Source organism: Cryptotermes secundus, unplaced genomic scaffold (genome assembly GCF_002891405.2).
Source record: "Cryptotermes secundus unplaced genomic scaffold, Csec_1.0 scaffold526, whole genome shotgun sequence".
NCBI classification, from domain to species: domain Eukaryota; kingdom Metazoa; phylum Arthropoda; class Insecta; order Blattodea; family Kalotermitidae; genus Cryptotermes; species Cryptotermes secundus.
The window spans coordinates 5,291-22,590 of NW_019721013.1; the positions used below are offsets into that span (position 1 = coordinate 5,291).

Sequence of the window (17,300 nt, forward strand, 5' to 3'; positions counted from 1 at the left end):
AAGCTGCATATTTCTTAAATACTTCCACAATGCAGAATTCCAGATTCTACATAAAATGGAAATAGAGATATTCCAGCCTCAGAAATTTGTTCAGCCATCATATTAGTATCACAGGTAGCAGGTTATCAACTTCCTCTTACTTCCCTTCACTTAAATACTGGCAAATAAATAAATACACGTGTGCCATGACAAAATGGAACGCGGTAGCGTAGTTGGTTGAGGGGCTATGCTACCAGCCGGAAGGTCACGGGTTCGAGTCACAATGAGGTCATTGAATTTTTTTCAATTGACCTAATCTTTCCAGCCACCCCATGGCCCTGGGGTTCACTCAGTCTCTAACAGAAATGAGTACCAGGAATTAATTAAATAATTTTCCTGAGGAGTAAAGCGCGGCCGGCGCGTAAGGCTAACAATCTTACAGCCATCTTTTAACCGACTGTCTAGATCAGTGGTTCTCAACCTTTGTCAGACTGCAGCCCAGTAAATTTATTTTTCTGTAAGATGAGGGCCCAGTACGGGGCCACAGCCTGGCGGTTGAGAAACACTGGTCTAGATAATGTGGGACCCTCAACGTCTGACAACCTTATGGGCCTTCATGATCTGGTACAGGGATAGCTTTACTTTTTAATTTTATGCCATGACATAAACAATTTAAATGTTTTAGTGAATATTAAAAACAATAATATGTCTAAATCAAAAGTGAAAATAGGATGGTTAAAATGAATTGTTAAATAAATTATATGCATGACAAACATGAGCAAAAACTTCAGGTCACATTACCACTTTTGGGAACGAAGCTATTGCTAACTCCAGGGATTCACATTAATTGCTACCTTGAGGACTGCCGGTCTGTGCAAGAAAACTTCAGCAGGAAAATCTCGCAACATCACATCTGTGAAGAACTGACAAGTGTGAAGAATGAGAGGCAGGTCTGTAGTGCTGGCAAGTGACTCCTCAACAGCCAGTAGCACGTGACGATCTGTCGCCACAAGCGGCTGCCAAGGGAAAACCAGGCACTGGAAGCAATCTGGTCCCTGTGAATACACTGCATGTCTTGCTGCAGGCACTGTATCTTCACTGCTGAAGTAGCCATGAAGGGGCTGATTTAGCACTTCAGTTGGACTTCATTACAGACATGCAACACAAACATGCCAAAAAATTAACACAAATCATAAAACAGCCCAAGAGAGAGATGAATTTCGTTTCTTTTAAATTCCTCAATGTAATTAAAAAGAATGTATGTCCCTTTGTTAGTCAGCAGTCATACATGTTTTTGAATAATAAAACCTAATACGAGTATGTACTAAGTTTAACCTTTAACGTCAGAAGTGCCCCGTTCAGGCCAGTGATGAGTAAGGTCGTCATGGCCAAAGTACCCCATTTTGGCCAGTCGGGCATTTCAACTCCGCTAGTGGAAGCGCGCACACACACCACTGGTAGAAGTGCATGCACAATCCTAAATATTTATTTTTAAATGTAGTAATTACCAGACCAACTTGTGTAAAACCCTAATAGAGGAATTAAAATGATACCTAAGTGAACAACAGCAAAAAATATATACATATGAGTTATGCCCAAACTCATCCACAAGCCAGTACTTTTATTGCAGATTCTGCAGATTAATGAGTTAAAAATATATAGTAAAATTCGAAGTACATACCTTTTTTGTTGTTATCTGCTTGCTGTATATCTAGGCTGAAATGAAACTATAGTATTTGATTTCACTATGAACACACAGAAAACAGATCGCACTCTGTATCTCAGCCATGATGCAGCTGTCTGTTCATGCCCATAGAAAGGGCAATAATCTTTTGCAGCTATAATGGAAGGTCTGAGCACTGAAGAAGGGACCCCTCTAGCTATTTCTTGAATAACCATGCTTTCATTCTTCTGTCATTTAGTCAAAAGATTCGAAAATCTGAAGAGTGTAACAAAGATGTAAGGTTTTCCAGCAGAGAACCAAACGATTTTATTGCTTCCATTTGTTTTATGGCACCATGGACTGCTAAAATTTGACAAGTGTTACAAACAGGAACAAATTTATAATGCAGAATAACTCTGTGAAGAACTGGGACACCATTTTTCAGTACGCATCAAAATTAAAAGAAAAAATTGATAAGAGAATAAAAATTTGTACAAAATTTTTCAAATCTTTCATTGTAATATGTGACACTATGTTCTTTGCTGATACAAAGTTAATTCCATTTATCATAAAAATTGTGCTAGACAGCATTTTTAAACACAATGCTTAAAACTGTTTAAGCGCCCTAACATGAACGGACATTTAAACGCAGAGTAGCAACGTGCATTTAAATACGCACCAGCAGCGGGCATTTAAATAAACTCTGGCCAGCTCAAACTTACCACCATTTCAAAAGCCTGGCATTTAAAGGTTAATGTCACTCACTCTAGGATAGTTAAGAAGGTAATATTTGTATTTACTTAAAAGCTGAGTAGGATATATATGTGTGAGTGCATGGATCTGCGTGTGTATAGGGGGCATTCACATAACATGGAGGTCTATTTGCACTTTCACCAGCACTTGCTTTCATAACAGTCCCCCTGCAGAATGCACTTAATTTTGCTCATCAAAAGGCCCTGGTAGTGTCTTGTGGACAATTCATATAAAAAAGGTAAGGTAAAGCTGTCTCTATGCTTAACTAATTAAGCACTATGCCATGAAGGTGTATGGGGATGTGGTTGTATAGATCAACATCTCCTTGACCTCAGCACTAGCTGGAGGTGAGTGGCCAGCTTCACATGCCAGCTGCTTGACACCCAAGGAAAGAGCCCCTAGAACCATTGTATAGGAGGCTGGGTGGATCCCAGAGCTGGTCTGGATGATGTGGAGCAGAGAAAATTTTTGATCCTAATGGGACTTCAATTCCATCCCCTCAGTCATCCAGCCATAGCACAGTCACTATACTGACTGTGCTCCTGGATAATTCATGATTAAAAAAGAAGAAAAGCAACTGTCAGATGGAGTAATTTATGTGTCACACATCGCAGGATTAATGTAAGAAAATCAAACGACACTTTTAAGGGGCTAAAGTCAGGACAAGTGCAACATTCAGAAACAAATTTGAAGTGAAGTATAATGATTTTAATCTCACTTCTAAAGTTCAACTTCCATTGCATTTAACACCAACACTAACTGTTACACTGCTGTTATCAAATGTTCCGATTTACACACCTTGACTCCAGACCTTCGACTTGTTGTTCTTCCTCAACTTGAACTTCTATAGGTGTAGCGGTTGATCCCACACTTCCTTGGTTTGGTTCTTGCCTGTCACAGGACAGAGAGTTGTTATCTTGTGTTTCAGTCAGATATGAATCAAGTTCACTTCTGTCTACTGCATTCACAATTTCATCAATCAAACACAGAAGCTTGGGTTCAACCCTGGTACGAACTGCATCAAGAGCTCTGTAACCTCCCAGAGCTTTTATGTGCATATTTAATGTTCCATCCACATCAGCCTGGAAAGAAAATGGAATGTTGGATTAATTTTGATTACCACACCATGCAGACAGATACAATCTTCTGGAGGCACACGCTCCCTCCATCTTCAGGCTTGAAGTGTGCAGGTTCAGGAACTGGTTTGCTTACTGAGACAGGTTATTTATTTAATTTCAACACAGTTCTGGATCATGTAAGCTACTGGACCCTCATACTTCAGTCCTCTAGGTTGTGACACTAAGTGTCTGGTACACAGGTATCAGGGTTTCAGAGCTGCCATTTTCTACCCTAAGGATTACAGAGTCTTTTTTTTAATTTGCTTAGTGGGGGTTGAGTCCAACTGGGTCCACTCAGCACGGCAGCCACTGATTGGCCTCTTGTAGCCTGCCCCAGGTGATTATGATGGAGAATTTGGTGGAATGAAGTACTCGGAGAAAACCCGCCCCAGCGCCACTATGTCCACCAGAAATCCCACTTGACCAGACCCGGGATCGAACCTGGGCCGCCATGGTGGGAAGTCAGCAACTGACCACTCTAGCTCTGGCACACTACAGTGTGATACTCAGAACATCAGAATATCGTAGTATGTAAACCTGTTGCTGGGGCAACAACCATGAGATAAGCAAATATAGAAGAGCAGTTGCTGAGCAATGGCTTCACAAACAAACATGTTCCCATGAAAACAACTGAACTATAACACTGAGGAACGTTTTCTGTGCAGTCCGTGCTGAGATGTTATAAGCTGGACAAGATGGGAGCTGAAGTTTCGTCAGTCAGTCAGTGAAGGAAGAGAAGAGTAGAAGGTTCATGTGAGATGGCTGCCAGCCTGGGAGTTAAACAGTCAGAGCAACAAGTCACTTGAGGGATATTCGCCAGCCAGTAAGGATGTAAGAAGAGAACATTGTTAGGATCCTTTACCAGGAAACAACTGGTGAAGACTTTATGTGTGCTGCAGTTACAGTAATCTTCAGAGTGCGTAAAACAGTGAGCCTATTATGGTTATTTGTAGTTATGAGTTGTGTGTATAAGTGTTCAATAAATTCACCCACCAATCCAAACCCCATCTATAGTCACTCATACATATGATAATATGAATCTTGATTGTCATGAAAACCTCCAGTACCACACTGGAGCATCAACAATTGAAAGACATTGATACTATCAAATGAAATCCATAAATTCAAATTTTCAGAGCCATAACCAAACAGCCATTTTATAAGTCAGCATCAAATGCCCAACATTTGGACTAATAAGAGGCCCTACTCGCGGCCACTGTAAACCCTCTGAAGCCTGAAGCTCATCTAGCTAACATTTTAATATTCAGTTCCTACCTCACAGAAAACATACTGCCTCTCCATAACAAAGATTAAGTAGTTATTGCTGTTTAGGTAAATAATACCTGTTTACTGTAAGAATCACATGAAATACATAAATACACTGTGTATATAAAACACAGACTTTGTAATGCTACAAAAAGTGGTACATACTGTTACTGCTGTGCTTTAAATGGTTATAACATTTGTATATCAATCAGACATTGCCTCATAACTGATGCAGTTCAGAAAGTGTTGTTAAATTCACCAAGAAACAAAAGCAACGTCACCTGTCCTTCAGGGTAGCCTGCACAGGAAACAGTCAGATGGCACTCATAACAGGTTGCATGACCCACATAACACTGATGCAAAACCTTCGGCCTAGATCAGACAGGCTGCTGCTAATCAATATGACTCTTTCAGTATCATCAAACACAGAAATATCATTCTTCCATATAGCTATTCTTTCAACTGTGACTGAGATGCAGCAGCCATTTCAGAGTTTCTCTCCATCTCAGCTACACTGACCTTGACCAGTGTATCTGTCCACCACCACGGCTTAAAATCTTAACATCATTCTTACCTTTACTAGTCGCAGGATGAGGTTTAATACTTTTTCTGCTTCAGGGAATGTTTCAAAACTAAACCAATCAAGTAGTTTCACAACAAAATCCTTACGATCTATAAGTTCTTTCTCAGAAATAAATCCATATTCAAGCTTTGACATAACATTGTTTAGAGCACGTAGCCTGATCTCCTCGAGCCTATGTCCTGTAACAAGATATATAACTTTTAATGACTAAATCTACAGCCAAGTTTATTATAAAATATTAGTCCACTCACGCCTACATTTGTTGCTCTAAAATATAAGCTGGCTTGGTCAAGCCAAAGAATCTAACCAGAATGCAACAATCACTTCAACAAAAAAGTGTGTTGAATGACAAACTGCATGCACAAAACAATAAAAAATCATCATACATTGCTGTGACCCATTCAATGTTTTACAGACTTTAGTTGTAAATCTCTAATTACACAACAATAGAAGGTGGACTTCTAATTAACTAGTTTCTGGCACATGCAGGATCTTGGTAACAATTAAATGATATTCGGAAATAGACACCTGTTCAAACAGTCCAATGTTTATAATATACATGTGGGGAGGGCATTCACTGAGGAAATCTACAAGCAAGCTGTGGAAAGGCTAACAATGAAAGTAAATGCTGGTGAATGTGCAAATAGTCCTCCATGTACTTTGAATCCTCCTCATGCCCTACTCAACTTTAAGTAAATACACAAACTCCACCCTCTTAACCGGCAAATGAATGACGTTACAATTTGAATATACACAAATTACAATCTGTCACTTCTGAAATCAAACATAAGTTTATATGTTATCCAAAGTAAACATGACCTATTCTATTTATACTTCAAATATAGCATGCAAGTACTCGACGAAACTGCCTCTCTTGATCTCTGGCACGATGAGACAGGGTAGAACATTTTCTAACGCTGAGCTTGCACCACAAGAATCACAAAACTTAAAATTAAATAAACTCACCTAATTTCTGAATCTGAATCGCCGATAAAACAGGGCCTGTCACAGTTCTATCCATTTCTTCAAGTATGTCTAATTAAATAATATCTGCAAATATATGACCTTATATGACTATCTCAATTCTAAATACCGCCATTCTTGAAGCACAATTAATATGATGTTGACACAGACATTCTTCAAATATCCCTCCTACAAAAGCTAACAGCAACAGAATTCCCAGAATAAATCATTTCTTAACTTGTTAAATAGAATTTCATTTTTACACGCATAAACAGTAAAACAGAAAATCTTAAATCAGAGTTATTTCTAAAAATGTAGGGGAAGATAATTTTCGAAATATCATCACTATATTGATAATTGGTCTCGGAGAAATATTTGATGAAGGAAAATTTTACTCTATTGAAGGAATTTCGCGGTTGGTATGAGGGAAAATTGGACCCAGAAACAATGCAAACATGACAGGAAGGCGTATTAAAATTTTAGGGTTATAGGATGAAAACAATTTGTTTGAAAGATGGAACATAAATCCGGAGGACCTTTAATTACAAAAAATATATTACACGCAGGAACTAAATCGGTATCGTTTACAACAGGGACCAAGGTAGGCTGTGGTAGATTGCATACTAAACGAGCAAATAAAATAGACAAGATAGGTTACAGGGAAGAGTAAACCAAGATCTGGTTACATAGATCCTTCATAACCATACTCCAGAAATATGAAACGTGTAATACAAATACATCGCTTGTTTGTATATAAGTACGAACGTTGCAACAGCTTCTTGTAATACAGAATTACAGCAAAGTAATTCTATCAGAGAAAGACCCCCTCCACCTATCATTTATTGTAATTAATTTCTGATCAAGATCGATTCTTCTACGGAGTAGGGGTAAGATAGGAGATACTACTTAACTCTAGGGTAAAGTGGTATAGCAAGTGTCACGTAACTTCGAACAAGGCCAAGAGTAACCTTGAATGTGCAGAAGAAAAATTTCAGACAAGGGGGTGGGTTGCGGGGAATGCGTGGCCTTGTTCGAAGTTACGTGACACCGTCAATATTGTATAGTGATTTAAACATTTGGTTGTAAGAGGGAGAGTACTCAATAGCCTAGTTTCAGTATAGTAGACTCCTTTCTTATGCTTACTGTGGATTATGTATGGCACATGGATGTATATCTGTATCTTGTACTTGTATTGAGTGTGTGTGAATTGGCTTGAAATTGTTTCATGTTGTCGACACCAGATAATAAGGGCAAGAAAGAATTTGCCAGCCAGTGGAAAATATAACATTTCTCAAATAATTCTCAAAGAGAGATTGTTATTTTAATGCTTGTCATTACTGTAATGATTTTCTGTTGTATGTAAAATTGTGTTTTGATGTCCATTGAATCCCCCCCAACATTATTCCATATGATGTAGTGGAATGGAAATAACCTAAGTAAACTAATTTTAAAGTTTCTGTTCACATGACTGATTTTCATAGTAATGCATTCTGAACTTAGCTTGCAGATAATATATATTCAATATGTGTTCTCCAGTTTAAGTTACTATCAGCATGAAGGCTCTTTGTTTCTGCGTATTCAGTTTTCTATCATCATGCCCTGTAATTTGAGTAATACAGGTTTTGCTGTTGGTACAAAATTGCATGAAATTTGTTTCAAGTTTATTGTCTTTAAATGCCTTTTCCAGGCTAGAAAAGACATCATTCATACAACTTTGAAAAATAATAATACTAGTGTCACCAGTGAAAAGCGTGGGTAAAAAAGGTAAAGTTGTCCCTGTGGTTAATTGAGAATCACACCATGAAGACATACGGTGGAGTGGAGATATAGCTCCACCATTCTTGACCTCAGCACCAGATGGATGTGAGTGGTCAGCTTCATGCCCTGGCCACTTCACCCCTTCGAAAGAGCCCTTGGTACTCATTAGATAGGACACAGGGTGGGCACCAGAGCCTGTCTGGATGCTGTGGAGAAGAGAAAAATCTAACCCCTGCTAGGAGTCAAACCCCAGCCACACAGCTCATAGCCTATCACTATACCGACTGAGCCATTGCAGCTGTTAATAAAGAGCGTGGGTTTAGACTGAAAGTTGATGTTTGCATGCAGACTCTTGATATATATGAGAAAAAAAACAGAGGATTAAATGTTGAATCTTGAGGAACTCCCATGTTTTATAATGCCCATTGTGAGTAGGTTCTATAATTTGTTTTTGCTGATTTGATTTGTACTTCTTGCTCCCTGTTGTGAAGGCATGACTTAAGCCACCATCCAGCTATATCATGAATTCCACATGAACTTAATTTTGACAGTGGTATTTCATGATTTACACTATCAAATGCTTTATCAAGGTCACACAATATTCCACAAACATGCATTTTATTATTAAAAGCCAATAAGATGTAATTTGTCAAACTGCACACTTTATTCAGAGGAAGATTTTTTTCTAAATCCAAACTGTTCATCTGCAAGGGAGTTGTTGAAGTTTAAGATGTCACTTTCGCAGACATTTTAGAAAATACTGTCAGTAATGAAATTGGTCTGTACTTGGATATGCAAGATTTTTAATGTTTTTTATACAATGGTTTCACATTTGAATATTGTAAGTCATTCTGTGAAAGCCATTCACTGATTTCAGAGATAACTTACAGGGATCTTAATACAGTATGCACAGGTTTTGAATAATTTCTGTTATCAAAACCAAATTATAAATTTCTTTATTTGAAAGAATTTATTATATTTTTAATTTAATTTGGTGTTGTAGGCAAAAGATTTATATTTTGGGAGCTTGCTTCTAGCACGTACTTTCTTGCTTCTTCTGTTGTTTTAGTGTAGTTTATAGAATTAAGAAGCAATTATTGAAAAACTTAAGGTCTTCAACTTTGCCCATTCTAATGTTCACAAAAACAGTGTTTGACCTCTTGTGTGTGGACATTTCACCATCATATGCAGGGGCAAGGAACAACATAACAAATATAAACAAATTATAACACAAAGAAAGGCCTTACAAACAGAAGCAATACACGAACGCCAAGCCACAATATAGAACTGTATCATTTGGACAAGTGGATGATGTCCCTAATACAGGTGCAAGAATTACATAACTTTAAGAAATTTCAAACCAAAATTAAATTAGAAAGTGACATCAGTTAATGGAAATAAACATTATGTGTACATCAAGTAAATTAAACAAGAAATATCACATTTTCAAAGTATGTAAATAAGTGAACATTTTGTACATTTTATACTGTGTGACAGTTTTGGCTTAGAACACCTGATGATGTCATAAGGAGGAAATAAAAGTGAAAATACTTGCATTAAGGACAGAATGTATGTGTTTTTAAAGGTACTTTCCTTACTTTTGGGGGGCACACGGTAGCATAGTGGGTTGAGGCACTATGCTACAAGCCAGAAGGTCGCGGCTTCAAGTCCCAATGAGGTCATTGAATTCTCTTCAATTGACCTAATCCTTCCGGCCGCACTATGGCTCTGGAGTCAACTCAACCTCTAACAGAAATGAGTACCAGGAATATTGTTGGGGGTAAAGGGTGCCCAGTGCATAGGGCTGACAACCTTGCCACCATCTATGAGCCAATTGTCTAGAAAATGTGGGAACCTCAACATCTCATAACCCTATGGGCCTCCACGGCCCACTTACAGGGATACCTTTACTTTATTTCCTTATTTTGATAGAGGTAAAGTAGGGTTATGCCGGTCATGGTAGCTGAGCGGTCTAAGGCATGTACTGTCTTCACTCGCTTGGAAACCAGGATCGTGGGTTCGAATCCTACTCAGGGCATGGATGTTTAGTTTGTGTGTGTGCTTTTTTCTGTGTTTGTGTACAGGTAGAGGCCTTGCGACAAGCTGATCGCCTGCCCAAGGAGTCCTACCGTATGTCTAAGATCTAGAAAAACCGAAGTGAACGGAGAAGTTCTGGAGGTAGGCCTAGGACCACTGGGGCTGTAGTGTCAAGGGGGAAAAAAAAAGTAGGGTTATGACATACCTTGCTGTTTGTGTGTGCATCCCATTACTTCCAAATCCTTTGCGATTCATTATATACTAATCATCATGTGATTCGTTTTGTAATCCAAACTGCTTATTTCATTAAATAAAATATACACTACATAGCAGTTTTCAGATCAGGGGCCCTTTGTTGAAAGACAACACCAAATAGTTGATGCTGGCACTGAACCCTTCAACAAGTGCCGTTAACAGTAGTGGTCATCTTTATTTTATGTGCATTGACATTTTCCATTGTAACATAGTGTGACATTATCTTATTAAAATTATGGATGCCTATATGTACTTATAAGTCAAATGTTATATATTCCACGTATTTCTTTTAGGTATATTTCCATTTTCAAACAAGGAAATGTGATAGAGAACAAACCATTGTGGATGACAGCCGAAAATTTGGAAAGCCAATGGAACTGGTTCTTGGTAAAAATTTCAAGTTTGAAGTTTGGGAAACAGTAGTGCAAATGATGGCTCTAAATGAAGTTGCCAATTTTACAGTAGACAAAAGTGTAAGTGTCATGAGATATATTTTTCTGAGAATGTAAATCTAATGATGTGTAGCTGCATCAAGAATATGGTGAATGATCAGTAGGGACTGGATGTTTATGCCCTAATATTCCCTTAAATATGTATGCATTTATGCATGTAAAACTTCCAAAATATGCACATAAAAAGTTCATACCAAATATTGGAATCAATTTTACATGATTTTAAGACCAACAAATCAACATTTAAGTTAGTTTTATGTAATCACTGAATGATTCACTTGCAATGAAAAGCTATGCTTACATACAAATCATGCAACAAAGCCAATATTTTTTTCATTACAGGTTAAAAAAGCAATAGTACCCACATTTAACTCTCCCAGCTTTCAACATCTCTTTTGTTGCAGTTCACACTTATTAAATGTTTAAGGTTTTCCATAGTTAGTCGCCTCCTATTGTCTTGTAAGATGTACTTATAGCAAGAAACACTGCTTTCCACCTCACAGGAACTTAAGGGTGCATGTACAACCAGTGATTGAAGTTAGCTCTTTCTAATGGACCCAACTGAGTGGGTGTCTTCACCCCTGCCCCCTCAGTTGACAGAAACAGATCCAGTTTCGGAAATGTCATGTTTTCTAGTTCTTAGAATATTGGATGACGGAAGAAGTCCAAAAGCCTAATAAACAGAGATCTTCAAAAATATGCTTATTCATAAAACAGGCAAAATATGCATTTATATGCACCATCAAACCATGTCTAAAATGAATTTATATATATCCAAATGAGCATACACTCTGGTTACAAGAAAGAAATATGCATTTGCATTAAAATCCAGTCCCTAATGACCACAGATCTTGTGCAGAGTGGACCAGATACATTTGCAAGAACATCGGCCTAGCCAAGGTCCCAAACATTTATGTAAAAATTATTGTCTTTTGGGATGTGATGCCATATAGACTGGTTGATGGGTACTATTTCAGAAAAAACCCTGTTGCCTCTTTCTTCTACCCTGAAGATGGAGCCAGCAGGTTTCCCAAGTGTTGGTTGGTACCTGTCTACCAAAATACACAGCCATCTTCCTGCTTACCAAAAAGATTACAGAGTACAGTACCATAAAATTATATTTTGTTTTTAGAATTCTGAAGGAACTGAGGTGTATCATATTCTTTTTCAGTTAGTATCTGGATATCCATTTCTTTCCAAGACTTTGCGTGAAGCAGGAAAACCCAAAGACCAGCGCCGACCGCACTGCTGTGGTGTTATGATGCAGAATGAAGGCACTGGTTATGAAGATTTAAACCAACTGATCAAAGAACCTTGTGATTTGGTATTCAGAATAGGTACTTAATCATGCTATCTCACTTGTAGAATTCTTCAATTTGTAACAACAAAATAAATCACTTGCCATGTTTCATATGGCTGCATTACAGAATTGTTAAAGGTTGAAGCCCCAGAAGATTACCAGAAGGAATCCTGGCAGATGAACGAAGAAGAGAAATTGAAAGCTATTCCTAGTCTACATTCAGAGGGAAATTCTCTTTTCAACAACAAAAACTACAAAGCTGCTTCTGAGAAGTATGCCCTGGCTCTTGGTATGCTGGAGCAACTCATGCTTGTGTAAGAAGACCAATTCAGTCCAATCTTTTGGCACATTTGCAACATCATGAAAATGTACCACCTATCAGCTTCATCATGTCTGTCAGTCTGAATGTAACAGCATGAGAACTGCTGAATGGATTTTCATAAAACTTGAGACTGGGGAAGTTTCACTAAAATTTGACATATTGCAATGTTTGTTAAAATTGGACAACCTCGTGTTTTCTGCATGTATCTTGTGCATAACTCAATGAAGGTTTACTGGATCGAGAAATGTTTCAAATAAAAGTTTTCGAGAAGAATGAAATGCACCTATGTCCAATATACTTTTTCCAGATAGTTAAAAGGAAGACAATGCCAGAATTCAGAATTACTGAGTTTTTGGACTTTTTCCATCATCTGGTATTCTAGAAACTAGAAAAAACATTTCAAAAACTGGATCTGTTCCTGTCCTCATTTGAGGGGTGGGGGACACAACTACCAGAACTGTTATGCTGTCCAGAGTGGTGTAACTTGGAAGGTGTCAGAGGAAAATTAAACATGTAATTAGTTTTGAGCAGCAAAATTATCTGAAATTTTTGCCATCCGTGCTAATGCTTTTTCTCGCTGAGCATGATAAGCCATCTGTATTGTGGTACACTTTCACTTACCTCACTGAACAGAATTGTATGCAAGGTTGAAATTATATGAGCATCTGCAATGATGTCAGGCAGCCATGTCAAGATGGAACAGATTTTCTCGTCAGAAACTGTCAGTTTCTCCATCATCAGAGATTAATGTGACAATGTTCAAAATGGAAATTCATTCCATCTTGACACAGGAAGTTGCCTGGGAACAGTTCATTGCGTTTGCCGACCATGAAAGCTGCAAAAATACTGCACGAGTCAACGTTTCATAAGACAATATACAGCTGAAAGATGCCAGCAGGAACATGCCTTCATGTTTCAGGATTAGTTAGTTAGTTATTGGAGAGGGTGGGTTTCCCCATGCACTGAGACCTGTATTGGTCCATTGTGCTTCCCTCAATGATTTGTACCAGTCTCTATATCCCACCGGTACTGGTGCTTACCATCAGTCCCGCCCAGCCAGCAAGACCGGCTCTACTAGCTGAGAGGTATCTATAATGCTTCCCCCATCTACCAGAGGTATTAGAGACTGCTGTTGGGCAGGAAACGTCCATTAATTTGGCTCAGTGACCTCCTTTGGAGATATGAGGTTCTTTTACGTGCCGTAAAGCTACAACATGGGACCCATGGCTTAAAGTCCCTCCCGGAGGACTTGTTCCCTGAATTTTTCCGCCCTTTAAAAATTCGACGACCTCCGCCAGGTATTTGAACCTGCGTACTACGAGTCATGAGGTGGGAACGTTACCTCTAGACTACGAAGGCCGCTATGTTTGTAAACATAAACAAACACTGACAATTTACATAAGAGTTATAACTTCCCACATAAATTCAGCTGTGTATTTTTCAGAAAGCTGTATCATAAAATTCAAACCAGAATTACCGAGAGTTGTGTTATTCCACTGAAGTAGATAGACTGAAAACTAAGAGAACTGCTTGTTGCCTGCTTCTTGCCTGTCTTAATCTTTGACCCTGACGATGGAGGCAGTGCATTCCTTTGAAACATCAGTGAACTTGTACTGCCTCCTTGACAACATGGTGTCCCATCCCAGAAGACTATACTCTTCGTAGCCAGTGCCATGAAGAGATCAGACATTCAAGCAACTGTGAAGTCAGTGCTTCAAGCCCAATTACTGTTATATTAGTTATATGCACACTTCTGGACAGACACACACTGTGTAGAGAGTACTTACCTCCATTTGCAAGGTAGTGAGCCAATTTTGGAAGTGTGCATATTATATAGGAGTAGGAGTAGCAGGTCATGGAGAAGGAAAGGGTTGGCTACTCAGAGCGTGGGGTTGGTGAAGGGGAGACAAGACACCAAATGAGTCAGTGGGAATAAAAAATTCTGATAAGGGTAACTAAACAGTATTTCCCCTTCGTGTGTAGGGCACTGGTCCCTCTTCCCATCCCTGGTTGTGACTGGTCAATCCTCTTTATGAACAGCTGCCCTCTCCATAAAGATGCATTATCTTTTTCAGTGAAAAACCTGGAGCTGAAGAATGGTTAGCATTGGAGAAGCAGAAAGTACCACTATTGCTTAATTTTTCCCAATGTAAATTGTATGAAAAGGACTACTACACAGTGATAGAACACTGTTCCAGTGTTCTTAAGAGTGATCCTGGTGAGTTACGCAAAACTGAACACTAGGTATATAAATGTTTGTGCCAAGTGTTTGTCAACTGTATGCTGTCTTCTCAAGTTCTTTCCATTTTGAGAACTGAGAATAATAATTTAAATGTCATACAGATCTCAGGGGCCGAGTGGTCTGAAATGCAAATTGCATTCAACAACTCAAATACTGGGACTGTAGGTTCACATCCTGCTCGGGGTATGCACGTATGTCCATCACATATTTTCTGTTTGTATTGTCCTTTGTAGGTGTACTTTAACATCATATTGAAAACCTTTCAGCTTCCATCTTGTTTCATTCTTAAAATATATCCATATCATGTTGTTTTCCTTTTTGGCTTAGTGGGGGGTTGAGTCATGCTGGGTCCACTCAGCACAGTGGCCACTGATTGGCCTATTGTACCTGCCCCAGCTGATTATGATGATGGATAATTTGGTGGAATGAAGATTGGCAGGGGAAACCGAAGTACTCGGAGAAAACCCACCACAAATCCCACTTGACCATACCCAGAATCGATCCCAGGCCGCTGGAGTGGGAAGCCAGCGACTAATCCATATCATGTTAGTCAGCTGTTTATTCTGCAATGCATTTATGTACTGATTATATCTAAAGAAATATATGCAATTTCAGTGGTGAAAACAAGGAACAACAGTATTTGTGAATGTTAGCACTTTCTCCACAGGCAACGTAAAGGCACTGTTCAGGAGAGCAAAGGCACACATGGGGGCATGGAACCCTCAAGAAGCACGGGAGGATTTCATGCGAGTTATGGAACTTGACCGTTCACTACTGGCTACTGTCCAGAAGGAACTGAAACAACTTGAGGAAATGGAAAAGAAACAGGACGAAGATGACAGATCAAAACTGAAGGGAAAAATGTTTTGAGCACCACTGTACCATCACTGAAGCCATCAATACCACATGTAACTGTTTCTTTGTTGATTTGTAAATAAATTTTAATAGAGAGGAGAGTGTAAAGTATGATGAAATATTTATTGTGTGTTACTGGAGATATATATATATAATTTTTGTTGTGCCCACTGCTGTCACTGTGAACTGTGCATCAGATTTGTTGGTATGAAATAAATATAACACTGAAGACAGAGTTAACAGTTAACATTTAAAATTACCTTTGGTAAAATACATTATTATGAATATAAATGAAAAATATAATAAAGTTTTTGGTTATTTTTACAATTTGGACAATTACCTTTTAAAATGTATATACTTACCATTCACATAGTGCCACTCAGAATGGCATTTCATACAAAAATACTCCACCTCTGTGGAGATATCCTGAGTCGCTCACCAACAGCTGCAGTAGAATGGGTCTGACATCTGTGATAAATCACTTCACACGTTCATTTTTGTCACTTACAGCTTCAAGTCACACATTCTTGTACACTCGTTACTGAACTGTAAAAATAATTTTGTCCTAGTTGTTAATTGTGGCTTCTAACCTGGCAGAAGGACCTTACATTACCTTCACTTCCTCATGAGGGATCTCACTTTATTGACACATCTATCCATGAAATTGCGCTTTCGTTTTGGTTCACCTGTACTAGGCAGTGGGAGTGAAAGATGCGAGCCCTTACTAATCCTTGTCCTTGCTTCATCACTTGAACTTGTTGACACTGTGTCCAAGTCCAAGTTGGTAGGGCAGGTTTGGGCCTCATTATCAGGGACATCACCTTCTCTTTGTTCTGTATTAGAATCTAATTCTTGGGCACTCAGATACTGTTCGCACTCTCTCAGCAACTGTTTCTCCTTCTCATTATGGCATGGTGGTTCTGGTGTGGGGTCATCCAAGAGACCATCGAGGCTACGGGATCTCATGGAGAGTTGTCGCGTAGGCAAATGCTGAGATGGAGGCACTCCAGAGCAACGACGGTTACGAGCTGACGGGCTGTGGTTGGCTGGGTACTGAGCCAAAGAACGGAGCCGACTTTGTGGGCTAGTGGGTGGACGTCGACTAGAACTGTGCAGGACATGGCCTGGACTTCCCATCAGCCATGGGCGGGACGGACTTGAAGATTTTCGCAGCCTATATCAGTCACATTTAATCATTAGCCGTTTTGTTTTTATGGGGGATGTTTCCATCCCAAGACTATACTAAGCATCACGATTAAACTATTTCTGTCGTTAGTTCATTCTGTATCAGGCACGTGCAGTTCAAAGTGGTTATCAAAGTTAAGGAATATTTTTCTGCTATTTTGTTTCTACATAAGGCCATATGCTTGGTACCACAGAAGCTGACAGTTATAAAAAAAAAAGGCACAACACAATGAGTCAGTAAAGCTTCGACCGTTGATCACAGGAATGTTAGCAGCCATGCAAAGAGATCTAGAAAACGTGAGTAATGTAAAGAAACTGGATCTCAAAGTTTAAGAATTAATGAATGTCAGGTGAACTTGTCTGTCTCAAGGCACACTAATCTTGCACGTTTTTATTTAGTCCCACAGAGGAACTTTTTTAAAAGGTAGAACATATTTCTGGCAGCTTTCAAGAAGCTCTCAACATAAATTCACCTGTTATAGAAATGTTGTAATTTAACACTAACTTCCACAGTCCCATGTTAGTCACATCTTGCTGGTTAGTGTTTCTCTATTCAGAATATTGTATGC

The 17,300-nt window shown here is 38.9% G+C and overlaps 4 protein-coding genes across 9 annotated transcripts in view; 1 reads left to right on the top strand and 3 right to left on the bottom strand.

The window, feature by feature from the left end:
* Positions 1 to 803: 803 nt before the first annotated feature.
* Positions 804 to 6,452, bottom strand: LOC111875248 (rotatin-like). The gene is made up of 4 exons (XM_023871320.2): positions 6,329 to 6,452; positions 5,354 to 5,541; positions 3,194 to 3,477; positions 804 to 1,122 (listed from the first exon to the last, which is right to left on the bottom strand). Exons 1-4 carry the CDS (start codon positions 6,381 to 6,383, stop codon positions 804 to 806), a joined length of 846 nt encoding a protein of 281 aa, XP_023727088.1. The 5' UTR covers positions 6,384 to 6,452.
* A 318-nt stretch (positions 6,453 to 6,770) lies between these two features.
* Positions 6,771 to 15,781, top strand: LOC111875240 (AH receptor-interacting protein). Its single transcript, XM_023871305.2, has 6 exons — positions 6,771 to 6,926; positions 10,669 to 10,848; positions 11,999 to 12,164; positions 12,255 to 12,441; positions 14,525 to 14,667; positions 15,359 to 15,781. The coding sequence occupies exons 1-6, from the start codon at positions 6,840 to 6,842 to the stop codon at positions 15,559 to 15,561; spliced, it is 966 nt and encodes a 321-aa protein (XP_023727073.1). The 5' UTR covers positions 6,771 to 6,839; the 3' UTR covers positions 15,562 to 15,781.
* Positions 15,651 to 16,705, bottom strand: LOC111875241. Its single transcript, XM_023871306.2, has one exon. The coding sequence runs from the start codon at positions 16,681 to 16,683 to the stop codon at positions 16,162 to 16,164; it is 522 nt and encodes a 173-aa protein (XP_023727074.1). The 5' UTR covers positions 16,684 to 16,705; the 3' UTR covers positions 15,651 to 16,161.
* The window catches only part of LOC111875239 (sterile alpha and TIR motif-containing protein 1), a 194,245-nt gene continuing 192,595 nt past the window's right edge, over positions 15,651 to 17,300 (bottom strand). For all 6 annotated transcript variants that reach the window (XM_023871299.1, XM_023871301.1, XM_023871300.1 and 3 more), the window contains one exon: positions 15,651 to 16,720. The gene's annotated coding sequence lies outside the window, so the exon portion shown is untranslated. The remainder of the gene's footprint in view (positions 16,721 to 17,300) is intronic.